Source organism: Taeniopygia guttata, chromosome 18 (genome assembly GCF_048771995.1).
Source record: "Taeniopygia guttata chromosome 18, bTaeGut7.mat, whole genome shotgun sequence".
NCBI classification, from domain to species: domain Eukaryota; kingdom Metazoa; phylum Chordata; class Aves; order Passeriformes; family Estrildidae; genus Taeniopygia; species Taeniopygia guttata.
In genome coordinates this window covers 10,477,938-10,504,625 of record NC_133043.1, presented here as the reverse complement: position 1 = coordinate 10,504,625, position 26,688 = coordinate 10,477,938, and the positions used below count along the sequence as shown (strand labels likewise).

At 44.7% G+C, this 26,688-nt stretch overlaps 1 protein-coding gene across 1 annotated transcript in view; it reads right to left on the bottom strand.

Annotated features, from left to right (window-relative positions):
* The window catches only part of HLF (HLF transcription factor, PAR bZIP family member), a 34,386-nt gene that overhangs the window by 4,582 nt on the left and 3,116 nt on the right, over window positions 1-26,688 (bottom strand). The window contains exon 3 of the mRNA XM_030287695.4: window positions 2,319-2,539. Coding sequence (XP_030143555.1) covers window positions 2,319-2,539 — 221 coding nt within the window. The remainder of the gene's footprint in view (window positions 1-2,318; window positions 2,540-26,688) is intronic.

Here is a 26,688-nt window from a genome sequence, read left to right as displayed (position 1 = left end):
TGCACCACTACCACTACAAGAGGATTCCTTGGCACAGTGATGATGGCTGCTCTGGGAACAACCACAGAGATTAGTGCAATAGGCTTTGGCTGTGGAAAAAAACCTCATGGTGGACAGAAATAGGTCCACTACTCCCTGAGGTTTCATAAGCTAACACATTCCCAGAGTGTCATTCCTTAAGACTTGCCTCTAGATCACCTCACTGCATTGGTGTATCAAAGACTTGAAGTAACTACTGGATTTGACCCGATTTTCACTCTTCCAATGAAGTGGCCTTCAGCAAAATGGCAGTTTTCATGTTGCTTCATAACTGAATTAAGTTCTAGCACTTTGGAACAACTCAGAAAATACAAACCAGGTAGAATCTCTTGTGAAAAGTTAAATTCTGTCCCCTGCAGAGTATGAGTAATGCAGCCACTCAATGCTCAAACTCTGCCTGGCCACGCCACAGAGCTCAGACTCCCTCTTTCTTCATCTTACCGTGCTTCCATTTCCCAGACCCAGCTGCTCCTGTGCTGCACTGAGCGAACACCCACCACCCCTGGGTGCTTCTGCCCAGCCTAATCCTGCTGCTCTGCCCCTTCTGCTGCTGCACAAGGCAAAGCAGGAGCAAAACAACTGCTGGCAGGAGGGCTCTTGAACTGCTTTCTATCAGTTTGGCTCAACAAAATGTGCAGGAATGCTGATCTGGAGTCAGCTTTATCTCTAAATGGCTCTTCACCTGAACGTAGATGGGTCCCCACAAAATCCTCCAAAAAAAAACAAGCATGCAGCAGAAAGCTATGACCTAAATCTTGTTTATAATTTCCTATCTCAATTCACTCCATAAAAATCAGCTTTAAGCAATTTATTAGTGTGCCACCTAGCCTTCATCCCTCTTTATTTTAACAAATTGCTATGGCAAATCCCTTAATCCAGGCCTGAAAGAGGTAAGGCTGGCATTTCCAAATCACATGCAGCCCAGAGACGATTGACTGGTCTAATCTGCTTACCCTCCCCCAAAACCCAGAGGCTGGTCCACATGCCAGGGCAGGAGCAGCACTTGGGTCAAGCACTCTGAAATGAGTCAAGGGCAAGTGATGGGACGATCCCCAGGGACCCTGAGCTCCTGCTTCACTCCTGTGCTGCACTGCTGGGCTCCACCTCTGGCCAGCAGGACCCTTGCCAAAGCTTGCTTTGATGAATAAAGGTACCTGGGAGACGTGACAAAGGCAGAAACTCCAGACATTTCTCCACCCTTGGGCACTGCAACCCAACAGGCAGCAGAACTTGCTCAGGTAAGCAATTTTGCAAAGGAAAGCTGAGTGACAGCAACCTGAACACTACTGCAGCTGTGATTTCTGTGCTTTTAACTTGCACCACAGCATGCTTAGGGATAAAAATAGCTTATTTCCCTAATGCTATCAATCTGGTGCAAACACATGGCATCCCAGGCTCCCTGCACATGCAGCCAGGGATTCCCACTGACTCCAACAGGCTCTCAGGCTTGTCTCTTGGGGGCAGTAGCAACAGCAGAATGAAATTCTGCCCTGACTGCCTTTGATAAAAGAGATCCTCTTGGAAAGCACATTCTGGGAAAACAACTTCACAAATAATATTCAGAGTGTTTGATAACCTGGATCAGTTGATTGATTTTCCTGCTATCTTCATGCACTTTGCTCTTCACATCTCAGAAGCAGTGAGTGGCACAGACTCTTTCTTCTAAAATATTGATGTAGTAATGCATTTTACATATTGTATTAAAACACACCTCTCAGCAGAAAAATTCTTTTTTCCTCTGTTTTCCTATCACTTGTCTAGATTCTTTCACCTGGATTAGTGAATATATATTAGTGAAATAGTTTTTACTATAGTGTTCTCATTCATTATTAAACACAGAACTACAGCAATTTCCAAATACGACACAATATACTTCAGTATGTCATCAGGGTCCTCCATTCTCCTTGAAGGATTCACAGCCTGTGCTGAATAGACAGAGGATGAAGAAAAAGAAAACATGAATAGAGACAGGATGAAAAAAAGGAAACATGATCAGGCTGTTTCATAAGTGGGAAATATGGGACAAAGCAAGCTTGTCCAAGGTCAAGCAGGAAGTTTCTAGCATACAAAGGAAATGAATATTGAGCTCATGAATTTCAACTGTTGCATAACTAATAAGGGACATCCTCCCTTCAGTCTCATCCAGTACCCGGAACAGTCAGATTTAGATGGAAAGATTTACCTCACACGACAAAACGGATTCAAGCTCCAAACCTGTACCTCAGTGAGGAACTGTCAGAGACCCTGTAGGAATCACCTCGTCACCAGTTCCAAATTACCTTCAGGTCATCTGGGATGAAGACTTTGCGAGCTTTCTTAATCATGGGCTGGGGTTTCAGCTCTTCTTCGGAGAACTTGCGCTTGCGAGGATCGAACATCTCCTGGCCAGGAATGCTGGACAGAGCAAGATCTGCAGGGTCAGGTTCGTAGCCAACAGGAACTTGGATAGTCTCAGGATCAATGGGGCTCGGTGTGTTCCGGTTTGCTGGCAAGATCTGACCTACAGAAACACAGCATAAACACAGCTGGGTTAGAAAAAATATCTTAATTGTAGCACAGGTTTTTAGAAGATCTCTACATACTTTATAAGCAATAATTCTTTCAAGCTTTCCCTTCAGATTTGGCATCTATGCACACTAAACATTAGATTGTCCATTCTGCGAGGTGCATATTCTGACCCAGACATGCTCATGGCCTTTATATTCAGAATCTGTTCCTAACTCTGGTTGCTAATCTTGGATTCCCATGGAACATCACTGAATCCAACGCTGAGTTGCACCGGGCTGCAGGCAGAAGATACACTGCTCCAACCTGTACCACTTCATTAGGATCCCATCCTCAGGAACAGATCGTAATACTGTCATCTAGTTCAGATCTATCAGCACACTGTAACCCCTCACAGTTATACCTCTGAGGGTATTTATTTTACAATCAAACAATGTACTGTACTTGCCATGAATAGCATCTCATGGAAGCGTACTTTCAGCTGGGCTGAAGCACTCCAAGGAGACTGCTATTTATTCTTTATGAAATCCTACCAGGGATATTCTAAAAGACACTAAAGGAAACCAGCAACATGAAAGGCTACAATGATTCCTTAAAGATGCTCTGCAAAAATGAAGAAGACACTTAAGATGCTGCATTTCTCTTTTATGGTATATAAAATCTAATAAAAAGGAGCATATCCCCAGAAAAGTAGTGCTATACCTCCCATTTTCCTCTTTTTTATTTTAGATAAAGCTTTCAAGATCCTACAGCAGCAATTTGGGCACCATTCCCACTAAAAATCCAATTTAAAATCTCAACCAAAGGTTCCAAAAATAGGATCCTGAAGTCAGCTGCCTAAACATGGACTATCCCCAGGGGCAGAATTTTCAGAAGTTTTCACATGCCTCAGAAGTAGAAGCCTCACAGACTTCAGAGGGAGGCCTTCTGATTGAAGCAGATATGCTTTTATAATTTTGGCTATTTGCTAATTCACTTTGACTTTAGCGATACGACGGCTTTCATGGTAACTACAAAAACATCCTGTGGCTTACTTGTGCCCACATCTGCAATATTTATGGTGTAAAACAGTAAACATTACATGCCATTTCTAATTCCAAGGCCAGCATTGACGATGTAGATTTTATTTTAATAATATGGGAAGCGCACGGAAAACGCACCGGGGGAATTGCACTGTGCAGGGCTCGCTAAGGGAGAGCTTTTGTAACTCCTGTTTTAGAGCTGATAAAATCAGCTGCCAGGAAGGCTGGTGAGGGCTGGGGAGAGGAGAAAAGGAGGATCAAAGTTATCAAAATAGAGATGTGGCTGCAGGAGAGGCAGCAGGAGGAAAGGATGCTGCTGCACACGTTGTGCCGCTGCGGAGCGCTGCCGCCGCGGTCGGGACGTGCTGATGGAAACGTGGCACTGCCCGTGTCCCTCCTTAATCCAGCCGGGAACTGGCGGTGCCAGCGGCTTCTCCTCGCTCTCCTCGGGGCCAGAACGCGGCGTTTCCAGCTGCTGCCCCGTTAACACAGCCGGGAAGCTGGATGATGGATGATGGATGGATGGATGATGGATGGATGGATGATGGATGGATGGATGGATGGATGGATGGATGGATGGATGATGGATGGATGGATGGATGGATGATGGATGGATGGATGAATGGATGGATGATGGATGGATGGATGGATGGATGGATGGATGGATGGATGGATGGATGGATGATGGATGATGGATGATGGATGGATGGATGAATGGATGGATGATGGATGGATGGATGATGGATGGATGGATGATGGATGGATGGATGATGGATGGATGATGGATGATGGATGGATGGATGGATGGATGGATGGATGGATGGATGGATGATGGATGGATGGATGAATGGATGGATGATGGATGGATGGATGATGGATGGATGGATGATGGATGGATGGATGATGGATGGATGATGGATGATGGATGGATGGATGGATGGATGGATGATGGATGGATGGATGGATGATGGATGGATGGATGGATGATGGATGGATGGATGATGGATGGATGATGGATGGATGGATGATGGATGGATGGGTGGATAGATGGAGGGATGGATGGATGGATGGATGGATGGATGTGCTGCCACGGCCTTGTTTAAAGGACGAAACACAGAAAAAGCTCCTTGGGTGAGCGCGTGCCCCACAGCAGCCAGGTATTCCTTACTGCAGACAAATACACAGATGTGTGCGCCTACAAATGGTGCACATTCTGTAATACAGATAAAAATGAAGCAAGACACCAGCTCTGAGTACTTTTATAATATTTCTGTTGAGCCTGCAGGGTGTTTCTAAAAGTAAAATGGATTGTGAAATCTGGCCCAGCTTTCTAATTGTCCCACGTGAGTGCCTGCATTTAAATATCGCTGAAGTTCTTGATATACAGGATCAGTTTGAATACTGTCGTTTATCTATAACATGCCATATTACACAATAACATGAGCTCTGTAGTCACTGGCCTCAAGAAATTTTACAATTTCACCCTAAAAACAGGGCAAAAATGCTCCTTTTAGACATGGGAAATTGAGGCATTGCATCTTAGCAATACAAGAGCAAAACAAAGAGTGATGCACCTCCACAGGACTCTGGGAGAAGACATGGCAGTCAAGGTCCTGCCTTGCCTCTTCCACGCACACATTTCCTCTCCCCTGCTTCAGGAAGCTCCCATGACTACAGACCTTGTTGCCCTTCAGCAAACACAAGAAATTCCAGTGCCAGTGAGAAGCTCATTCAAGGGAAATGCTGTTCACTAAAGCCTGAACAAACCATGTGTCTAAACACCGTCACGAGGAGCCCCAAGAGTGCTGCCCTGTGAGATATCCTACACCCACAAGGCACACACACCTCTGCCAGTCTCTGTTCTGTCATGCTCCAGCAAATGATCAGCAGCTCCATCAAGAACAACAGACTTAATGTGGGTATCTCAAGCCCCAGGCAGAAAAACCAGAAATGCTTTGTCCAGCATTTTACATTGGGCAACTCCTGGCACCTGAGATCTTTTTATTTATTCTATCAAGTTTTGCTGATCGTGCAAGCCAGGAACCTGAATTTGTTAGTTTGCTGGCCAGTGGCCACGACATCTCTGCGGTGCTGGAACTCGTCACAGTCCAAGAGGACGGCGTGGGCTGTGCTGCCCTGGCTCCGCTGTCGCTGCGGGAGCGCGAGCGCGGCCTCGCCTTGCATCGCTCCTCGGGCTCCTCTGCCCGGGGCAGCTCGGCACTTTCGCTCTGCATCCTCCTGCCAAATTTGTTTGGGGTGTTATTTTTACGCACTGAATTCCTCGCAATCAGAGGTAGGTCAAATAAGCACAGCAATCTGAATGTCATGTGCCCAGCAGCCCACTAATCCTCACATCAGCAAGTTTCCCAGCTGTCACAACAGCCACAAAAGGGCTGCTCGGAGGCTCCACGCAGGAATTGGCCAAGGAGGAAACCCACTCTGCAAGGTAAGGCCCCTCAGTCCCAGCACCGGGAGCCAGATGCCTTTGCCAGGCTCTGCATTATTTAAACACTCTGTGCTCACAACAGCGGCCAAATTTTCACAACAGTGAAGTGGCTGGACTGTTTAATGTGCTTAAGCTTTGTTCTCAATGGGGGCTGATGACTGCCAAGAGTTTTGGAAAGAACTTAGCCCCTCTATTTAAGCTGCTGAAATGAGAACTCTTGAGTATTAAGCTCTTTTGGAAATCCAGCTGCAGAGCTCACAGTGGTGGTGGTGGTGGTGGAAGCAAGCCGGGAACAATTGTTAATGGAAACTTCCCCTCATACCACCCTAGTGATGTGTTTCAACCATGGCCTGGAGAGACCACAACTGTGTCAACACTGGCCTTTTGTCAGGAGCCCTTCCCACTGACAGAGCTCCACTCAAGCAAGAAGGAGTGTGCCAGGACAGACACAGCTCCAGGTGTCCCCTGGCAAAGGGACCAGCAGGTTTTGACAACCCCAGCAATTCTGCTGCCCTAACATCGTGCCTGTGCTAATGCTTTTGGTGTTGCTCTGGCAGATATTAGCATAGTGGAAAATTTTCCATAAAAAAGGACTTGAAAGAAAATTTGCTGTTCTAATCCTTTCAGTCATCGTCCTCCTCCTCCTGGCAGAGGCTGCCAGTGAGAAGTCCAATGTAATGACAATATTTTCAGTGTGGTTTGTTTTTCAGAGAGAAGTGGACTGAGGTCATTCACTTGTGTCATCTAGGTAACCAAACTGCTGGTAAAAAAAAAATAGAAGCTTTAAATTCCTTGCAATAATTAAAATTCACCACTCAAAAGTATAGCAGCATTTTTGTATACCTACAAAATCCCAAATGCTGATCTGGTATCATGGGGAGTTCAATCACCACATCCTGACTCTTAATTTCCCCTTTTTGAAACATCCCACCTACCAGCTGTGCCCAGGAGAGCGAAGACGGAAATAACCTCTTCAGCTGCACTACTGCTTGGCAGACTTCTTATCTGTACTGCGAGAGGTCCCTGGCAAATTACGTGGAACACAATTCTGAATCATTCAACTCCCATAGAAATGTGTCTGATTTTCAGAAAATCTCCCTTCTCACAGCCATTCTACACTCCTCATCAGCTCAACAGCTGGCTGGAGAACAGCAGAGAGAAGAAGCAGAGAGGAAGAAAAGGGAGTGAAAATGTTCTAATCAAAATATTTTTCCCTATTTTTTTACACACATTGGAGGAAAATAAAAGAGGAGTTTCCTAGTCAATTTATTAGCAGCCCAGAGATAAAACATGTGTTTGCTAATCATTCTTCTTTATATAAACGGGAGGCACTTTGTGTGTGTCAGTCAGGCTCTGCAGCACAGTGGTTAAACTGACAGATAATCCTCACCCAGAGCTGCTCCAGAGCCCTCCCTCTACGTTTTCCAAGCCATCTATCCCTTGGCAGCTGGCCAGCTATTTGGGATAGTTCCCTTACTCCAAATCACAGCCTGTCCTGGACTAATCTGTCATCCAGCTCTGCATTAACTCCTTCAGCCTCCAGGAAAAGTTCTCTCGCTGTAGAGCACATGACAGGAGCGCAGGGATCAGGACAGGCAAAAACCCCCACGGGAAGCAAAGTAAAAGGGGTATTCTGAAGGCCAAGATTTACCTAAGGACAGCATCCTGACATGTAATCATTCCTCACCTACAATATTATAAGCAACCTTTTATCTATGCTATCTTATTCTATGTAATTTCCCTATTAGGACTGCAGTTGTTTTGCAGAAACCAAACCATTTAGGTGGATAGGATTAAAGCCACATGCTGGAATCCTCCTGCCCTCAACTGGAAGGACAAACCCAACTACTCTCTGCCTTGGGGTGAAGAAGACACTTCACCTCTGGGTGTGTTTATGCAAGCAATTATAGGAGCTTTATTTTCTTCCCAAGCAACAGGAGATCTGTGTATTTTGATCAGGGCTCCAAGCTGGCAGGGACATTCCCCTATTCCTTATCTTACACAAATTCAACTCTGCTCAACATGGGGTGACTGCAAACATTTCCTCAGAAACAGGATCTCAACCCAGTGTAACCACAACATAATTTGCTGCTTTTAACACACACTACAGGACTGGTACACTAAAGGGTTTTTAAATGTGTACTTTTTGAAGATATCAGCATTGTTTACAAACCTTGTGCATTTACTTATGAAAGAATTGTCATCTCCCCTCTCAGCATTATGTGCCTTCTGCTCTTGCACTTAATTTTAAAAACAAATGGAAAAGACAGCCTGGACTTTCTCATGTCCCACTCTTACAACAGGCACGTTGGGAATAAGTAGAAATGGCTCTGACAGCACCCCACAGTGTCTGCTGGTAGGACTGAGCAGAGGATGACAAGTGACCCTCGCTGTAAGGAGCTGAAGGAGAACAGGGAGGTTTCCAGTGTTTTGTTTGTTGAAGAGAATCTTGCTGGATGGCACCTGGGGATCTGGGGCTGGGTTTGTACCATCAGCACAGGCTGATCCTGCCCTGTTCCCTTCGACAGTGCTGTTCTACTGAATGCATTCATCACAGCCTTTGCTGGAGCAGCCTTCCTCTTCCAGGCTCTCTCCCTCTCGTCTTTGGCTGCCAGTGTCATCCTCGCCTTCCTCATCTCCTCACCACCTTCTCAGCTTTGAGTCCTCATCACTCAGTGAAATCCTCCCCTTCTCCTGCAGCCTGAGCATGGGGACAGGGCCTGAAGAAGTGCTGCAGGGAAGAACGTTCACATCAGTATTTAATTTTAATTCTCACTTGGCTTAGAAGCATGTCTCAGTTCAAGATGCTTATGTTCTCTGGTACCCTGGAGCTTCCTGACATCCTTTGGCATATTTTTGTTACCTGGAAATTAACATATAGCAAGATTTTCCAAAAAGTACAGTAATTCTTTTCTTAAAGGGAAGAATCTAGAAAAGCATCAGAATTGTCAACCTGCTCTGAAGGAGACAAAACCATCCATTTTCCTTTCCTTGGACAATTAAGTACCCAACTTTAATAAACCAGTAGATTTTAGACAGAGCCTCTGTTTTAGGTAACACATAGCATAGAGTCACAGAATCACAGAAGTTGGAAAAAGTCTCCAAGATCATAGAGTTAAACTTGTGCCCAATCCCCACCTTGTCACCAGTGCAGAGCATTGACTGCCATGTCCAGGCCTTCCTTGGACACCTCCAGGGACTGGGGCTCCAAACCTCCCTGGGCAGCCTCTTCTAATGCTAAACCACCCTTTCAATGAAGAAATTCCTCTGGCATCCAGCAAGAGCCTCCCCTGGTGCAGCTTGAGGCTGTTTCCTCTTGCCTTGTCCCTTGTTCCCTGGGAGCCCTCCCCTTGCCACAACCCCACCATCCATAAATGTGCCCTCGTGAGGAATTCTGCTCAGAACAAAGACAACACTTGTCCCCAGGATGTGTCTGTGCCACTGCCAATGTGCTTTTCCACACCAAGTCAGCCCCTCTGCCATTGTTCTGTGTATTTGTCTATCTAGGACAGCACGCTCTCAGTAAACAGGTCTTGCAAAGAGCCCTCCTGTAATTCTGACAGCATATGCCACCCGTGACTCATGGCTCTATTACCCACTTCTGGTACCCAAGCCCTGTTTGCCTGGGTGTGTTATCAAACCATGGCCAAGGGAGATTTCAGCTGGCATGGAAAAGCCACGTGAAACAGGTACATTTCCTCTGCCTCCCAATCAGCAGCTAATGGGGAGCCCAGGAGACAGACAACAGATGCTATCAGCAGCTCTGGAATACATCCCTGAAGGAAAAGAGGTCACTGGGCAGAGTTACAGAACTTGAAAATCTCCTCTTCTCTTTTGATCTGCTCTGTGCACACAAATCTGAACTATCTGTTGCAGTCACTTTTTACTTCTTTTACATTTTACCTTTCACTAAAACAAAGCACACTTTTTATGTGACAATTTATTGAGGGTGATTTGTATAAAATAATCACGTTTTAAGAATTACAGCTGCCAGAATGGGAACACGCTGTTCCCATAATCTAAGTAAGGCTGAGTGTATTTTATTTTCTCTCTGCCTTAAATTAGGATTCCCTAATATATTTTGGGGGAAAAAAATTCCAAACAAACAGCAAAACCCAAAAAATTATACCTGGGTTGTAACAGCCCAGTAACTGCAGAGGTCTAACTTGCTTTTATATACTGGCTTTACTGCAAGGAGCACACATAAAGTGTGTGTGGTTGTAGAGTTCTCTCTATTGATGCATTTATCTCCATTTATAAACCATACAGATGCATCAGGCCTGGGTAGCCTGAAAAAGGGAGCCAGAAGAAGGAAGGGAACATGTAACCACTTAGGGAAAATTCCAGGAAAACAGGTTGTTGAATATGGATGCTACCCTTGTGTCTGCAACTGCTTCTCTACAGCTGCTGCATAAAACAGGTTTTGGTGGCACGTCAGACACAGGAAAATCAGGTAACTTCAAAAAGCAAGTCCAATTAAAAGATATTACAGCACTAAACACTGGGCACTGATAAATTCACTTTGAAATGTGAGGGAGTCACTGAGCACCAGAAAAAGGCAAGAAAGTGCTTTGCTGAGCAGCCTCCAAACCCAAAATGCCTGCAGAGACTTCTGTGCCTCATAACAGAACTCACATGAACCAGTCAGAGCAACATGCAGCAAAACCTTCCACTTAATCCTTCACAAACAGAGCCAGTGAAAAAGGTTCCTGATGGAATATCTCTTGAAGAAATCCTGGAATTGTAATACTTACACTCCTTCTCATAACCTCCTCTGCAAACTGCCCACAGCCCTGAACTGAGCCTCTGAACACACTACTATGCATGTTCTCAATGCAACAGGCATGCTGAACCTGTGAACATTGTGATCGATGTCAAAAATTAAATTAAAATGCCCCAAGACGCAAAAATCAAAGCTCCCTTCATTTATTGCACAGTGCATTTACTGTGATGCCTTCAGGAGGCATGTCAGCAAAAGGGATCCATATGAGATTGCCCTTTCTTCTAAACACTCTTCCCCCAGTCCACAAGTAATACAGATTTTACTCTTGCTATCACACACAGCATGGCTCTCCACTGTCAATTAATGACCAAAAAAAAAAAAAAGCCAAACCATTAATGTGTTAAGTCAATGTATTTTTTAAATTTAAATACATTAAAAATAACATATTTTAATGTAACCATGAGGCCAGCTACACTGGCAAATCATTGATCAACTCTCTGCATACAGGAACTTTTAAACATGGGAGTTGGCATTTTGTAAATGCAGAGGTATGGAGAACCACTATTTTGAGCTTATTTGGGAGGAAGGAAGTGCCCTTATCCCTGAGACCTTCTGTGTCCAAAACACTTAACAATTCATATTAAACACACCAGTGATTTACAAGCTGAGTCCCATGGAAGCAAATTGACTGCTTGGTTTCCTTTTTACACTGGTGGTCGTCCCATTCTCTGTAGAGACAGCACAGTATTTTGTTATCTGGGGATTTTGGGAGGACTTGGGGGACTGGACAGGACAAAATCCTTCATGGTCTTTCCCTCCTATTTCCAGGTCACTTGCAGAATTCCCACAGTGTGCCCTTGCTCAACACAGGATGGGGTCTGCAGGAGTTGGCCATGTGGAAAAAGGTGATTATTCTGTGTCCACATGGAAGGAGAAGCACTGGACAGCTGGAAAGCACTGCAGGCTGAGGGCAGCAGCAATTCACAAGCTTGGAAAATTATGTGGGCCTTACCTTTTACACTCCTGTTAACTCTGATTTTCATGAAGTAGGTGGTGTTGCTACAGCAACTGTCGTATCACATCACTTCTGCTGTCTCTGTCACAAGGATCATCTTATTTTATCTTAAAATCACATATGCAGCTTTTCTTCATCTATTCTAAAGCCCTCTGTATTATACAAAATAGAGCTGTGTCATATAAATGTGGCTGGTTTTTTTTTAATGTAGCAAAGCTAATGGAACATTTTTATTTGTTCTCCTTTTACAAATGCAAAAAAATGGCACTGGCAGATATATGGTGCTCCAGATTTTCAGAAGTAAATGAAGAGCTGGTCTCACAATGAAGATGTTTGATGCCACCTTTAACGTGTTCTCTCTACAGAAGCTAACCCTGTGCTCCTGTGCACCTCAGCAGAAGTAACTCATCTATTCACAGGTGGAACCATTCTGCTTCCTCATGCCCAGGCTATTTATGCCCCTGCATTGCACAGAACCCACACCCACCCAGATGCTGCTGCCCACCCACAGCACAGCCCCAGCCCTGCCCTGCAGCCTGAACAAGCTCAGAGGCATAAATCCCAACCCAGCCTTACCTGGCTCAGAGGGTTTGTCCGAGCTGCTGGGACGAGGTGGTCACCAGCATTGCAGCTGCTCAATAATTGCTCAGTAACCCCAGAATTTGGCTCTACCTCTTTGGCCTCCATTTCACTGCTGTCTTTGAGGTTCAATGCACAAGCAAAACTCAATAAAATCCTGATGATGAAAGGGTCTTCTCCATTTTTGTTATTAACATGCATTCCAATGTGTGCAGTCACAGATCTTCCTTTTAAAAATATAGAAAGCAATGTGCAACAGTAGTAAATATTCAGATACATCCTTGGGCTACTCAGGAAACAAAAAGACCTACCTATAGTCAAAGGTTATTTCACAGACCCCTCAGCCAGCACAGCTCAGACATCCAGATCAAGCTCTGCCACAGCCTAAGCTAAAGAGTATTTAGATCTGCTTCTTCCTGAGCATTTCCAGCCACTTCCAAAACAATCAGTGCAGTCACCAAATTACACTTCAGTGCTGCAGACAGGTCCTGGGCAGACAGAAATCTGCCAGTGTGGATGCAACCTGTGGGCAAGGACTGTATCTAGTGCATCTGGTTAATGGCCACGTACAGAATTAAGATATCAAACAGCCTTCCACTCCTTCAATGGCTTTGCAAACTTCATTTCAATGCCCCTGGTACTTGACAATTATTCTTGAGCTGATTTCCCAGAGAAATGAGTTTTCTGCAGTCCTGCTGTGCATGCCTGTCCAGCCCCCTCCCAAAACCTTGGGAAATTGTTGGCCAATTTCCAACAAAATTGGCAGCCAGGCATCCACAGGCGTTCCCAACAAGCTTTGTGAAAACAATGTAAACGAAAGAAGCTCTTCCCTCCCTGGCTGCAGAAGCCTCATTACACACCAGAGAACTCCACTGCCCACGGAGCCAATTCCTCGGGCAGGAGGTAGGAAGGAAAAAAGAAAAATATTCACCAAGTCACTGTTAATAGCAGTCAGGAAAGCCATTTCATCCTCTTGTTCTCTACTGGAATTGAGACTATCTCTTCAGTTTATCCTACCCGCTCATTTACTATTTTCAGTAATCAAGAGCAAAATTATTTGTTTCACAACTGCACTGTCACTTGACAATCCCTCTGAATTCCAAGCAGACACATCTGGTATTGATAGCCAGCAAGCAGCCATGCACATGGTCTGTCTTAAAAATCAATGCAGAAGACAGTCAGATGTGGACAACCCAGCTGTCTGCTATCATCTGAGCCTTTATTTATTCTTATAATACGTACTGAAACCCAGAACTCTACTAGAAAGAGCTTTTTTATATTATCCCCAGCACTTATTATGCAAGCAATTTAAGCCTTCCAACCAAGACACAGTAGGAGTGTTTGGGAATCAACAAATTTGTTCTGGCAGCGATGAAACATTCATTATTGGCTTTGAAGTAAGGAGAGGTTGGGTTGGAGGGGGAAATTTCTTTTCTTTTCCTAAGACTATGTTAAAATGTGGACAAAACGCTGGTTGAGGTATGCTGGGTAGGACTCAGCTAAGAATCAGAACGCTGCAGATTTATGCTGGAAGCTGTCTGTCTGTCCCAGCTGAGGGATGCAATCCTGGTGTGTTTTTAGTGTGCAAGAAATCCCCTCTGCCCCTCTCCCCCCAACTCTCCCTGCTGCTATTGCCACGTCACACACCCACAACTACTCAGGCTTGGTTGGGGAAGAACAGGTTAAACTTAGCAAAGAAAAAAACAAGCAAGAGAAACACCTTTCCTCTTTCCACTTAACTGGATAATTGGTGAGCAGGAACCTGCTTGATGAGTTTCAGCAGCTCCTCGAGATCAGCCAGGGCTGTTCCTGAGAGTGGCTCAAGCTGCCAACTGGATAAACACCAACAGGGCACCCCTTGCTAAGGCTTTTGATAAATAAAAATTTCCAGAAGGCAATGAAGCAGTTTGTATTCCAAAGATCCATCCAAACCCAGTAAGAGCAGGGAGCTGAAAAGGCAGAGTATTTTATAGATGGTATATACATAAAGCTGTCTAACAGTCAGAATAAAGAGATGAGTTTAAAAGAAAAAAAGGACTAAGTAATTTCTACTGCAGTGCAGAGAGTGCAAAAATAAAATTCAAAAGGATAAATTAACAGGTTCTGTCCTAAGAATTTAAGGAGCCAAGAAAATTCTAGTCCTGCTCTGTACAATCCTCTGGGCATATTACTTGATACCATTTATCTATGATGCAAAGATTTTATTCAAGTACTTAGTGATTTTGAGTCCAGCTGGCTGAAATAAAAGTATGCAAGGATTGATTTTCACATAAGGATTATCTTGTCCTACCTGTATCCGATGTGTGTGCAAGCCACGTGAGTTAAAAAAACCAAAAACAAACAGAACCAAACCCTGGTAAAATCTTGTAACTTCAAACCAGTCCCAGCTGTACAATCACCAAAGCAGCCCCTACAGCAATCACTGTACATATTATCATCTTCATTGCTGTTTATTCACATCAGTGTTTCCATTAACTCAACACTACAGCTGGCAAATAGGCATTTGGACATGCTGGGTTTTAAGATCAAGACCCAAAGGTCTCCCTTGCTGAAGCTCTGCCAGGTGACTCCAGATGAGAGCCTCACCACTGGCCTTCCTCCCAGATTCCCTCTGTTCTGAGCATGCAGGAGAGACTGAGAGGAAGCAAAAATATATTTCTATCCTAAACAACAACGTATAGATTTGGGGAAATCTATATCTACTTCAGCTTTGCCAATGTTGACCTGTTCAGACACAGCTCAAAGTTTTTGATAAAGTAACCAAAACCTCACAATTCAAGGCTTAATACCATCCATCTAAACCAAACCAACCAAACCCCTCCACACACACTGGAGGAGCAGTGTCCCTTTGGAAGATGCCAGGAACTGCCCCTCAAACATTGCCCCTTGTCCTCATGTTTTACCCCTTCCCCTCATGTTTTACCCCTTCCCCAAGCATTATGTCTTTTTGTACTACTTTTTCATACAAGGATGCCCTTGGAGATGTTGGGGTTTCAAACCCAGAGCCAACTTTCCAAAACACGCTGCATTTTGAAAAGCCCATTTTTGTTTCACAGAGAAATAAAGGAGCTTGCATCATAAAGCCTTTATCCCCCCGCTAAACTCAAAGCTTCCCATACAGTTAAAAATCAAATCCAGCTTTATTTTCCTACATGACTCAGGCTGCATGCAAACAGCTTCTGAGGAAGGCAGCTTGGGGGGAGAACAGAACTGAAGGAAGAAATCCAGAGGAAAAAAATCTTCTAACAGCACACTCCTATTTTCCCAGGACATTTGCGAATATTTTCATTTTAAAGCTAGAGGAAAGCCACCCCCTTCCACCCCAAAAGAAGTTTTAAATATTATAAAGACACACAAGGACACACTTTATTATTTTAACAATTACTGCTATTTTCAGGGCTCCAGCACAGTTACTTCCTTCCATAATTGGACTTCAATCAAACCCTAGTGAAGCTTTTGATCTTGGAAAGAGTAACAACACAGCTCTGTTATCAGCACAGAGGGGGGAAAAGAGTAGGACATCCAGCATTTTTCAATAAAAGAAAGTTAATTGCTTTGACTTATAGTTATCAAAGGTCACAGCTACAAGTTCTGAGTGCACACACATAACAGTGCACACTGAGAAATCTCATACAGACTGGACAAAGTGTTGGGATTATACTATCTGTGTGCATTAAAAAAAAATAAAATAAGAAAAAAGCAGCAAAACAATGCTAGATTACTATCCAAATATACCCCAGTGGATGTCCTGCCAAAGAGCAAATATGTGGCTGTAAGCTCCAAACTGAAATAAAAGCTTGGCCAGCAGCCCAGAGCTTCACTGTATTTTGCTCAGCCAGCCATAATCTGGCAGAACAGAGTGAACACATTCGCAGCCACGTGATGGAGAAGCCGTCGGGCCAAGCTGATTTCCTTGTGTTGGGTAAATGTGATCTTCAGACTGTACACACCAGCAGCTTGGGGAAACGTGAGAAAGTGGAAAACAACCAGCCACGGGCTGAAGGGCAGCAGAAAAAATTACTTGAGGAGTTTGCTCAAAGGTTTGGGCTGCCAGTGGTGGATTTTAATGAGGTGTTAACTGGGCTCCCAGGCGTCCAGCTGGATCTCCACTGGAGTTACACACCACCAGCTCCTGCAAGGATTCACATCCGCAGAGAACCCGCTCTGCAAAAGGCACTGGAAATTCATTGTTGGGATAGGATTGAGAGTTACCCATCAGTGTTTCAAACATGCAAAATGCTGAGTGGTTTTAAGCCCACACTGAGGAGACTCAGAGGTGCTCAGGTCTGCCAGGATGTGGCCCGGGATGGATGGTGCACATCCCATCAAGTGAGACAGAATTTGGCCAAAGGATTCAACCTGAAAAACAAGGAGGTAACAGCTGTCCCTATGATCAGGTACTATATTCTGATAGTAGAGATAATAATGTTTTTAAGTAAATGACTTAGGGACAGACAAACAGCATCCCTGGCCAGTGTCAGAGCTGCACATGATCCCTGAGCGCAGATTACATGTGCATGCAGAAAGAAAAGCCCCCAAACATAAGCTTTCAGAAGTACATCCCTGCTGCAGATAAGAGCAACTTGGCTCAAGCAGTCACCAGAGTAAGTAAGAAAAGTGAGATTTGTTTACTTTCTAACAGAAATAAATTGATAAACCAGACACGTGCAGCACCTGGTGAAATCAGAGACGCACACGAGTTGACAATTACACTTCCAGCTCTTTCCTTCTCCTTGGCTAATGACTCCTTTTCACGTGTTCAGAACAGCTTCCAGACAGAGACTACCACAGTTTTCAACAATGACATCAACCGTGTCGCACTGAGAAAATTGAGCAGGTAAGAGACTCTGGAAAAGTGCTTCTTAGAGCTGGTGATGAGCATGGTCCAGCTGCAAGATCAGCCCTTCTGAGGGCAGCCATGTGATTATGGATGGATCAGCATCAGGCCTTGCAGCCTGGACAGTCCATGCCCTGATCTTGTAAGTGCCAAGGCACCCACAGGCAAGGCTCCAAGCAGATCCCCAAACCACAGCTGTCCCACATGTGTTACTGAGGGCTTGTGCTTTAACCTCCTCAGAAGGCAGATCTGCAGGTTAACTTTAAGTATGCTGCACTCTTCCCTAATTCTCTCACGTAATATAGAGTTGACTGATGCAGGTGCTCACGAGGTCAGCTTCCTGCTCTGCTTTGTTCAACTGGTGTTGCTCTCAGAAATGTTCTATCACTCCAGAAACAATTCAAAGAATGTTCTACCACTCTAGAAACACCTTCACCTGGTGAGCAAAAAAAAGCCCTGTGGCTTTTTGCCTTTGTGAGTTAGTAGAGTAACACACATTAACAACACAGGGCTGAGGAGCATGACACAGTCTAGATATGTGATTTATTAACCTGATCTGTTATTTATGCTCTTCCAAGAGAATCAATCTTCACCACAGGCAGAACCATAACTCCTCAGTTTTCAGGGCACAGCTCTTGACACAGAGGGCAGGCTCCAGGCTCTGACAAAGGCCATGCTATGGTCAGTCCCCCGTGACTGACCTGCTTGGGTGGCTCAAGTCCCTGGAAAAGTCTGGAAAACCAGAGTAGGAATTAAACACCAGTGCTCCAAGGCATACGTAGTTTCACTTCCCAAAGTCTTCAACGCTCTTTATTAATCAGAGCAGTGATCACCCAGCTGGACAGAATTGTGATTCTTTAGTACTCCACCCTCACTTAGCAATAAGCAGAGAGAATTGGGCTGTCTCACAGGGCAAGCCCAGTGTATAAAAAGGATACACCAAATCAAATTATCTCAGGATGAACGCACCATCAAAAACAAAACACCAAAACCATTGGGCAAACATGTACTACTGTGAAAATTTTACTTTGACATTGATATGCTGCTGTGGTATACTTCAAACAACAGTGAGCTCAGCACTTGCAGTTATTTCAGATCTGTATCTGCTTTTTCACTCTTTGGGGGAAAAAAGGCAGACAAAAAAAAAATGCAGAAAATGCAGCATTTTCCAATAAACTTTCCCCAATTTAATCCTGAGGAAGCAGAAAGAAACTCTTAAGTGTATTTTCAAACAGTTTTTTTTCTTTTTTAGAGACCTTTAATATTGCATATGCCACAGCCAGACCAAACAAATTCTTAGAGCTCAGGTAAGGTACTAAAATGTCTTTATGCTGTGCTGAAAACAGAATGTAGGGACACAGAGAGGTTCTCTCAGGTTTGTAAATGCCCTACCAAGGATGTGTTGGGCAAGAGAGAGCAGGGAAGTCCACCCAGCAGTGCTGCATTACACCGAGAGTGGCTTGTGTCACTACAGCTCTATCCCGACACACCCATATTTTACAGCACAAAATGTACTGTACAATTCACAATGCCAAGAAACTCAACATATCTAATCTGGCAGAAAAACGAAGTCATATCAGGTTAATCCAATTCTTAAAATTGCACAACTTTGAAAAGCCAATAGCAAAACAAATCTTCCTCCTCACTTGTGCTCCCGCAGCCCTCCTCCCAGCGCACATACCCTGCCACGACTTATGTTTCCTCTTTGATCCCTCAACATTTTTATCCCACTCTCACTCGCCTCTCCTCCTTCTCTGACTCCTGACCTCGCTGCAGCCCAGACCCTGGTGGCAGGGTGGGAAATCTCCCAGATCAGAGCCAGGCAGCTCCGTGTCCAGTGTGGGATGAGTGGCAGGATGCACACACACATGTGACACTGCAATAATTGTGATAAAAGCCATCAAATCTGAACTTAGATCACTGCAAGGTAGTTCCAAATGAGGCAGCAGAGCTGGGGTGACTCTGCTGCACAAAAGGAGAAGGATACAGCAAGGATGCATAAAGCTGAGAAATTCTTTCAGTACAATAACCGTGCTTGGCTTCAGAGAGGATCAAGACCATTCCACTGCCGGGATCAGAACTTTCAAGATCTTGCTTACAAACCTTACAGCTCATTCTCTTTATAAATGAAACCCCAGGGTCTCATCTAATCACAGAACCTGAGGAGTTCCAAGGAAGAAGAATGGCAGAAAAAGTTTGACTCCCTCCCTCCAACACACACTAAACCAATTAAATTTGGTTTCTTGCAGATTCTTTTCTCAAAGTGAACTGACATCTCATGGTGTCTAAAAGGGTGTCAGCTTTTCTAGAAGCATTTCACACCGATCAAGCATTTTGAAGGTCTTATTTACCCTTTCTGATCTAGAAAATGCACATTTGCATTACTCTTCCTGCTCAGCAACACATTCCCATCCTATATCCACTCATACATCCACTCATTTATTTTAATGAAATTTTAGGACTGTCATCAATTCTTCAAAATCACAACTTTCTTGATTCATTTGGTTAGAATCTGCCAATATAATCAAAAGCCAGCAAGCAGGAACAGGCAAGAGGCCATACACTCCTAACATGACCAGCTTTGGTTTGTTTTCATAGAAAAAAGACAACAAAAATAAAATACCCCAACGCTCATCTCTCACAGCAAGCAAATGCTGCAGGAGTTATGTGCCTAGAAGGGCCAGTGCCCCAGCTGCAGGGACTGCAGACGTCACCAACATCCATATTTCCACTGTGCAGCACAAACAGAGGCAGCAGTTGAGGGCTGATTGCTGCAGGGCCCTTCAAATTCAGTTTCACCCTCTCTGCTGTGATGAGGAAGAAGATTTGGGTTTGAGTGCTTAGTTCCTACTTAATAAGAATTACTAAGGCAAGAACACAGCTGGTTTTTTTAAACAGATCTTTTGGTGGAATAAGACAAATTTCCCAATGTTGTAATGGTGAGTCGGTAAAAATGACTGAATTGTTTTAAGTCATCTCTGCTTCAGCACCAGCCTTGATCCTGTGCTTTGTTCTGCAGCCTTGCGCAATGTGCTCTTCTACAAGAAGGTTTGGTGCTGTTATTTCAATAACCTTGCTCTCCTAAAAGCATTGATTGCTCCATTAACTGCATTTCTGCAGTATTTTGTGCTTTTAAGTTTCACATTACTGTTCGTCCATTTTTTCCAAACGCAATTCACAGTTTTCTTCTTCCCCACATTCAGTTTCTGTTGAAGCACTGTCACCTGTACCGTGAGTGCTGCATGACCAGCTCACCTCAAAGGCACCAGTGGCCACACAGGCATTAAATAAGGAGTAAGGCCTTGCAAGTGTTTTAAATAAAACTTAGGATCCAATCAGTGCCACACAAATTAATTGATCTTGCTGTGCACAGAGAACCCCGCTCATTCATATGTTTATTAAATTCAGGAGAACCAACCAGTTCTGTAATGAATTACTTAAACTTTGACCTATTGTCCATAGCCATGTTCCAGAACAAAGAATTTACAGCAAGCTGAGCTCCCTAAGGCTAATTGGAAAAGAATGCTTTTTTTTAAACCATTCTCCATCTTCAACAAATCCTTGCCAAACTGTGTTTTTGCCTCTCTGCTTTACGAGTACATATTTAAGGCTGACATTTGTTACAGGTGTGTTATTGCACCAGTTCACTGTAGCTTCTGCTTGCAGGAAACACATACTAATGCTCCATCTGCAGGTTCCTGTTTTGAGTAGTGATCTACATTTTTGTTCCAGTTAACAAGGAGCTGGGTTTCCTAGAACCCTAATGCAATTTGGATTTTTTTTATTTCCTCCTACAACAGCCATACACCAAAACAAAGAGCTCCAAGATGCTCAGTGCCTGTTTTCATTAAATTGCAAGTAATATGAACAAGAGGATAATGCCAGTGGGATGAAGAGCTAGGGCTGTTTCTCTCCAAGCTGAGGAGAGAACCCTGAAGCAAGAGCTTCCCACATCAGAGGACTAAGCAATGGTGTTGGAGGGTGCACAACAAAAATCCAGCCCAAATTTAGCCCTGGCAAAACTTCATGGAGATAATGGGATGGGGAAGCAGAATTGTGTCAGAAATGTGAGAGGCTAAACAATATTTTGCATCTGTTTAAAACTTGATGGATAGCACCTCAGTCATGCAAAGCTGAAGTGCTGTGAAGAGAACCAGAATAAAAGAAAAAAAAAAAGGAAAAAAAGAAACATTGCAACACACGCTGTCTTACCCACCTGTGTTAGCTCTCCACACTGCGGCTCTCAACTCTCAGGACTAAATTCAGCTTTGTGATAAACAGAGAGCTTCTTTATCACCATTTGTTCATTAAAAAAAAAAAAATTATTCAAGCTACAAAAAACCCAATTTGCCATAAAGTCATTTTGACACAGTTGTGCATTTTACACTCATTTTCTATACCAAGTGATTATATGCAACTTAGTCCATTAGGTGGAATAGATGTGAGGTTTAAGTAAATGGTTTCTTACAGAGCTTTCATTATCTACTTAAGATCAACCCACAGTTTTTCTTGAAAATAACTTAGCTGAAATATTTTTTTCTGATCACCAGTCTTCTGTGAAATTCAGACAAAATATTGAAAATATATTTTATTTGTTATGAAAGGAAGACTAAACAAAAGAAAAAAAAAGAAACCAGTGCTCAAGTTTTGTGTGATATAAATACTAAACAGCTCCATAGCGTACTGCCAGGCAACCAAACGATTTCATAATGCACTAAAGTCATTTTTACTGAGGGTGAACAAGTCCTTTATCTTGTGAAAACTCCACTGGCCACTGAGAGCTGTTACCCCCCCTTAAAAAAATTCCAGAAAGATGAATGACAAGAGAATGAATGGTGACATTTTGCTGCTCCACCTGGGAGGTGATGGAGAGCAGTCAACAAGCTGCCTACCTGCTGGGCAATAGAGAAATCAGGGAGACCACATGAGGAGCAAAGTACTTATTGCTGAGATTAATTGGCAGAATCTGGCCACTGCAGCTTCCACGATTGCCAATTTGCTGTCATAAAAATATGTAGAGATTGAACAATTTAATGTGTTTCCTAGTAGCTTCATCTAATCAGATAATAGTGGTGTCTTTGTATACATCTCCTGATGAGGTCTTGTCTCTTGACAATAATATATTGCTTTATGAAAGACTTCGGGGTGTACTCGCTCCTCAAAAAAATCAAATCACTGCACTGAGAACCAATCACTCTGCAATGCACTTTGAGATGGGAAGCAAAGCTCTGAAAAATACATTGTACCTTCCTAAGTAAGCTTGACACTCGAGACATCCTTGAAGTATCTTTACGACGACAAAAAAAAAACCCTTCCAAATCCTAGGTATTCCCTGTGCTCTCTTCCTAAACCTGGATAGCACTTCCTTGCACAAGGAGGCTGCACAGCCTAACACCCGAGATTATTTCATGCTGTTTACTGTTTCAGCTCCGAACTAACTTCAAGTTCTTTCATGCAGTCAAGCAATTATTTAACCAATAACCAACATTTAACTGTGAATATTAAAATCAGCTCTCTTGAAGGAGACACAGTGTTCTTGCTTCCAGCATTAACAAGCCTGTGCGTTCAGCACTTTTCCCCCTCCCCGTTCCCATGTGACAGGCTATTTTTAATATTTGCCTGGATGGATTTTGCATCTTTCTTTGATGCAGAGCGCAGTTTTGCGAGGTCTGCCGGCGGACTGCGCTTCCTTGGCAGCGGAGCAGGGCACAGTTCCCCATCCTGGTGTGGTTCTCCGGCGCGGTGTGGTTCTCCAACCAGGCGCGGTTCCCCATCCTGGTGTGGTTCTCCCGCCCGGCGCGGTTCCCCAGCCCGGCACGGTTCTCCCGCCCGGCGCGGTTCCCCATCCTGGTGTGGTTCTCCATCCTGGCGCGGTTCTCCCGCCCAGCGCGGTTCTCCAGCCCGGTGCGGTTCTCCATCCTGGCACAGTTCTCCAGCCTGGCGCGGTTCTCCATCCCGGCACGGTTCTCCATCCCGGCACGGTTCTCCAGCCCGGCACGGTTCCCCATCCTGGTGTGGTTCTCCATCCTGGCACGGTTCTCCCGCCCAGCGCGGTTCTCCAGCCCGGTGCGGTTCTCCATCCTGGCACAGTTCTCCAGCCTGGCGCGGTTCTCCATCCCGGCGCGGTTCTCCCGCCTGGCACGGTTCTCCAGCCCAGCACGGTTCTCCATCCTGGCGCGGTTCTCCATCCCGGCGCGGTTCCCCATCCCGGTGCGGTTCTACATCTCGGCACGGTTCTCCAGCCTGGCACGGTTCTCCATCCTGGCGCGGTTCTCCATCCTGGCGCGGTTCAGGCCCGTGCTGGCGGTGGCAGGAGCGGAGCTGGGCTGAACTGGGCTGCACAGGGCAGGGACACGTGCCTGCAGCACACGGTCCTGCAGCAGCCCCAGCCGCACGTGAGGCTCAATGTGAACAGCAGCTCCTGCTCCCAGCGTGGCCATGCTGGAGCTGCTCCTTCCCACCCGCACGTGGGAGGCCAGAGGTCAGGAGATCCCTTCCCGCGGAGAGCTTCGGCCTCTGGGAGAGAAGGGGTTCCTGCAACAGCCGGGGACGGCTTGTAAACAGTGATTAAAGCTCAGGAGAGGATTCCACGCGCAGGCTGGCAGCTGGGAATGCTGCCCTGCGCTGTGCCAAGCGGCACTGGAGGAGGAGATCACGTTCAGGAGCGCAGGGGAAGGGAGGCTGCAATAAAGGCAGTGCTGCACACACACCCTTCGGGGCTGCCCGGCACTCCTCACCCCACACCAGCTGCATGCAGCAAGAACAAGCCTCTCTCTCCCTGCTGGCTGCAGCGCCTGGCACAAACACCAGCTCCAAAAAACACCAAAACCCACCCGGCGGTGCTGCTGTCAGTCACTGCAGCTCAGTGCCTGTGCAAGAAGCCGGAGGTAATGGATACTGTGCTCTAGACAGAATATCTGCACCCAGCAAATAAACCACAGCATTTCATAAAAATCTTTGGGGGGAGGGAGGTGTAAGTGCACTTCACATAGAAACAATTCTCAGCTTTTTGATTAATGAGCCTCTAATTTACATTTAAGTGAAGACTTACAGATATTGCATGTAGGTACATGTCTGCAGTGGATTATAAAGCTTGTTTTTAATTTTTTTTTCTTTCCTTAAATAATCCTTGGCAAGTAGTCTAAAGCACCCAGCCATGCAGGCAACACAGACAGAAAACCACCATCAGAGAACACAAAGAAAGAGGGAGCTCTCTCAGAGCCCCCAACAGCCCTGTTCTCCTCTGGAGCAAGGCAGAAACAACTCCTGCTTATTACTGTGCCAGCAGCATCCTTGTGACACAGCCCCACATCCAGGGCTTTTTGGTGACAAACAGAAAATTCAGATCTAAACCACAAAATCCCCAAAACCTTCTAGTTAGGATTCTCCACCAGATCTAGCTGATGCTTCTCTAAATTCACACCTTTCAAACCCTTTATAGTACCTGCCCCAACCACCTCCATCAGGGCTACATGGGGGAAAGAGCCAGGTGAAAAGCAAAAACCAAATAGCTACCTGCAAAATATACACCCTCCCTTTACATACAAACAGCTAAAAATTACTCCAAATTTCCTTAAGGACTCTGCATTTAAATGGAGATTTATGAAAGACTACATGAAGAACCACAAAGTGTGTTTGCAGTAATGGGTTACTTTGAAAGCTTCATAAAAATCTGAAAACCTTTTTCAGAAGAGACCACAGATTTCAACCCACCTACCAGCATGCAATAACAAGACAAAACAGAAGTTTTAAATGCATCTAAACATTGCAATGGATGTTGGTCTGCAATGCTAAAAATAAATCAAAATACTGTAAGAAAATCAGCACTATTAAAGATAAATACACGGTTTCAGATTACCCGGTGTCCCTAATCAAAACAAAGCCAGAAATTTCTGTACCTACATTCCCTGAGCAGAAATGTATAGGAAGTGGGTGCTCACTTTATTCTTTGCAGACGATAAACTGATGAGCCTAAACATCTTTCCATTGACCAGGCAATCTGAGCTGGAAATACAGAATCCTTTAGGTTGCCATTACATTTTTGAGCAGGGAGAAAGAAAATCAGTGAGGATTTTGGTAATGTCACGTCCACAGTCAGGGTCAAGCACAGCTTTGCTGAGTGTGATGACACTCGGGGAGTGCCAGTGCTGATCTCCTGATCTCTTCCAGCCAAGGCACAAAACACGTTTGGGCAACACCACTCACTCCTACAGACAGATGAGGCTTGTGCTGGAACACATGCACAGAATTAAATCTCCCCACGCTGCTGTGCCATCCCTGGCAGGGTGGATCCCCAAGTCCCAGCGTCACAGCCGGGGCTCCACGTGCGGGAACGTCCCCGGACAGGGACAGGGTGCTGGGACACCTGCAAACCCCACACCAAACCCCAGAGCCCTCCAGGGAGGGACAGGGTGCTGGGACACCTGCACCCCACACCAAACCCCAGAGCCCTCCAGACAGGGACAGGGCGCTGGGACACCTGCAAACCCCACACCAAACCCCAGAGCCCTCCAGGGAGGGACAGGGTGCTGGGACACCTGCCCTGCACCCCACACCAAACCCCAGAGCCCTCCAGAGAGGGACAGGGTGCTGGGACACCTGCACCCCACACCAAACCCCAGAGCCCTCCAGGGAGGGACAGACCCTTCCTCTGCCCACACACACTCTAACAGGGCTCCCATGGCAAAGCAAGAGTCAGAAAACACACCAGTGAAATATTTTTAGAATTATCACCTAAAACATACAGTTTTCACCCAAAACATGCAGTTTTCCTAGAAGTAGTGTAGGATCACGTGGAATTAGTCTGTATAGAAACTGTATACTTCCTATGACTTATTCTTTGCTTTATTACAGTAACACAAATCACAACACAATGATAGCTCACACCAACTAAAAACCTTCCTTTATGTGACAAAAAAAAAAATCTATTTTAAATGTTTTAAGATATATTAAGCAACAGGCTCCATTACAATGATTTTAATATTTACCTCCCTATTCCAAAGCAGCACATTTGCCTTGGCCCTTTTATGATAAATCTTAAATGCTCATTTTTACTAAATTTCAGAAAAAATATATGCTCCTATATTCTCAAACTTGCTCAAATGCTAAACTGTGAGATGGGCTTCTCTTCAGTACCGATTGTCAAAGAAAGGTTTTCACATGACAGCACATAAAAATTCCAACAATCTGATGTTAAACCAGACTACTGTTAATGAAGCCACACTTCCTATTTGTAATGGGTGACAAGAAAATATTTAAGAAGTGAAATGAGCTCCCTTAAAAAAAAAAAAAAAAAAAAAAAAAAACACCACAACATTTAACAAAAAAATCTATTCTTGTTAAAGCAAGATGGTGTTGGAAAAAATACCTGCAAATTTAGATGTTTTATCCTATCCCAAGAGACATAATGTCCTTTACAACAGTAAAAAAGTGCACTGAGTTAAGTTTGTAACCATGAGCTGCAAAGGGCTCAGGAAAAACTGAAAAAAAAATCAATGAGTTGAAAAGTCACACAGATAGCTG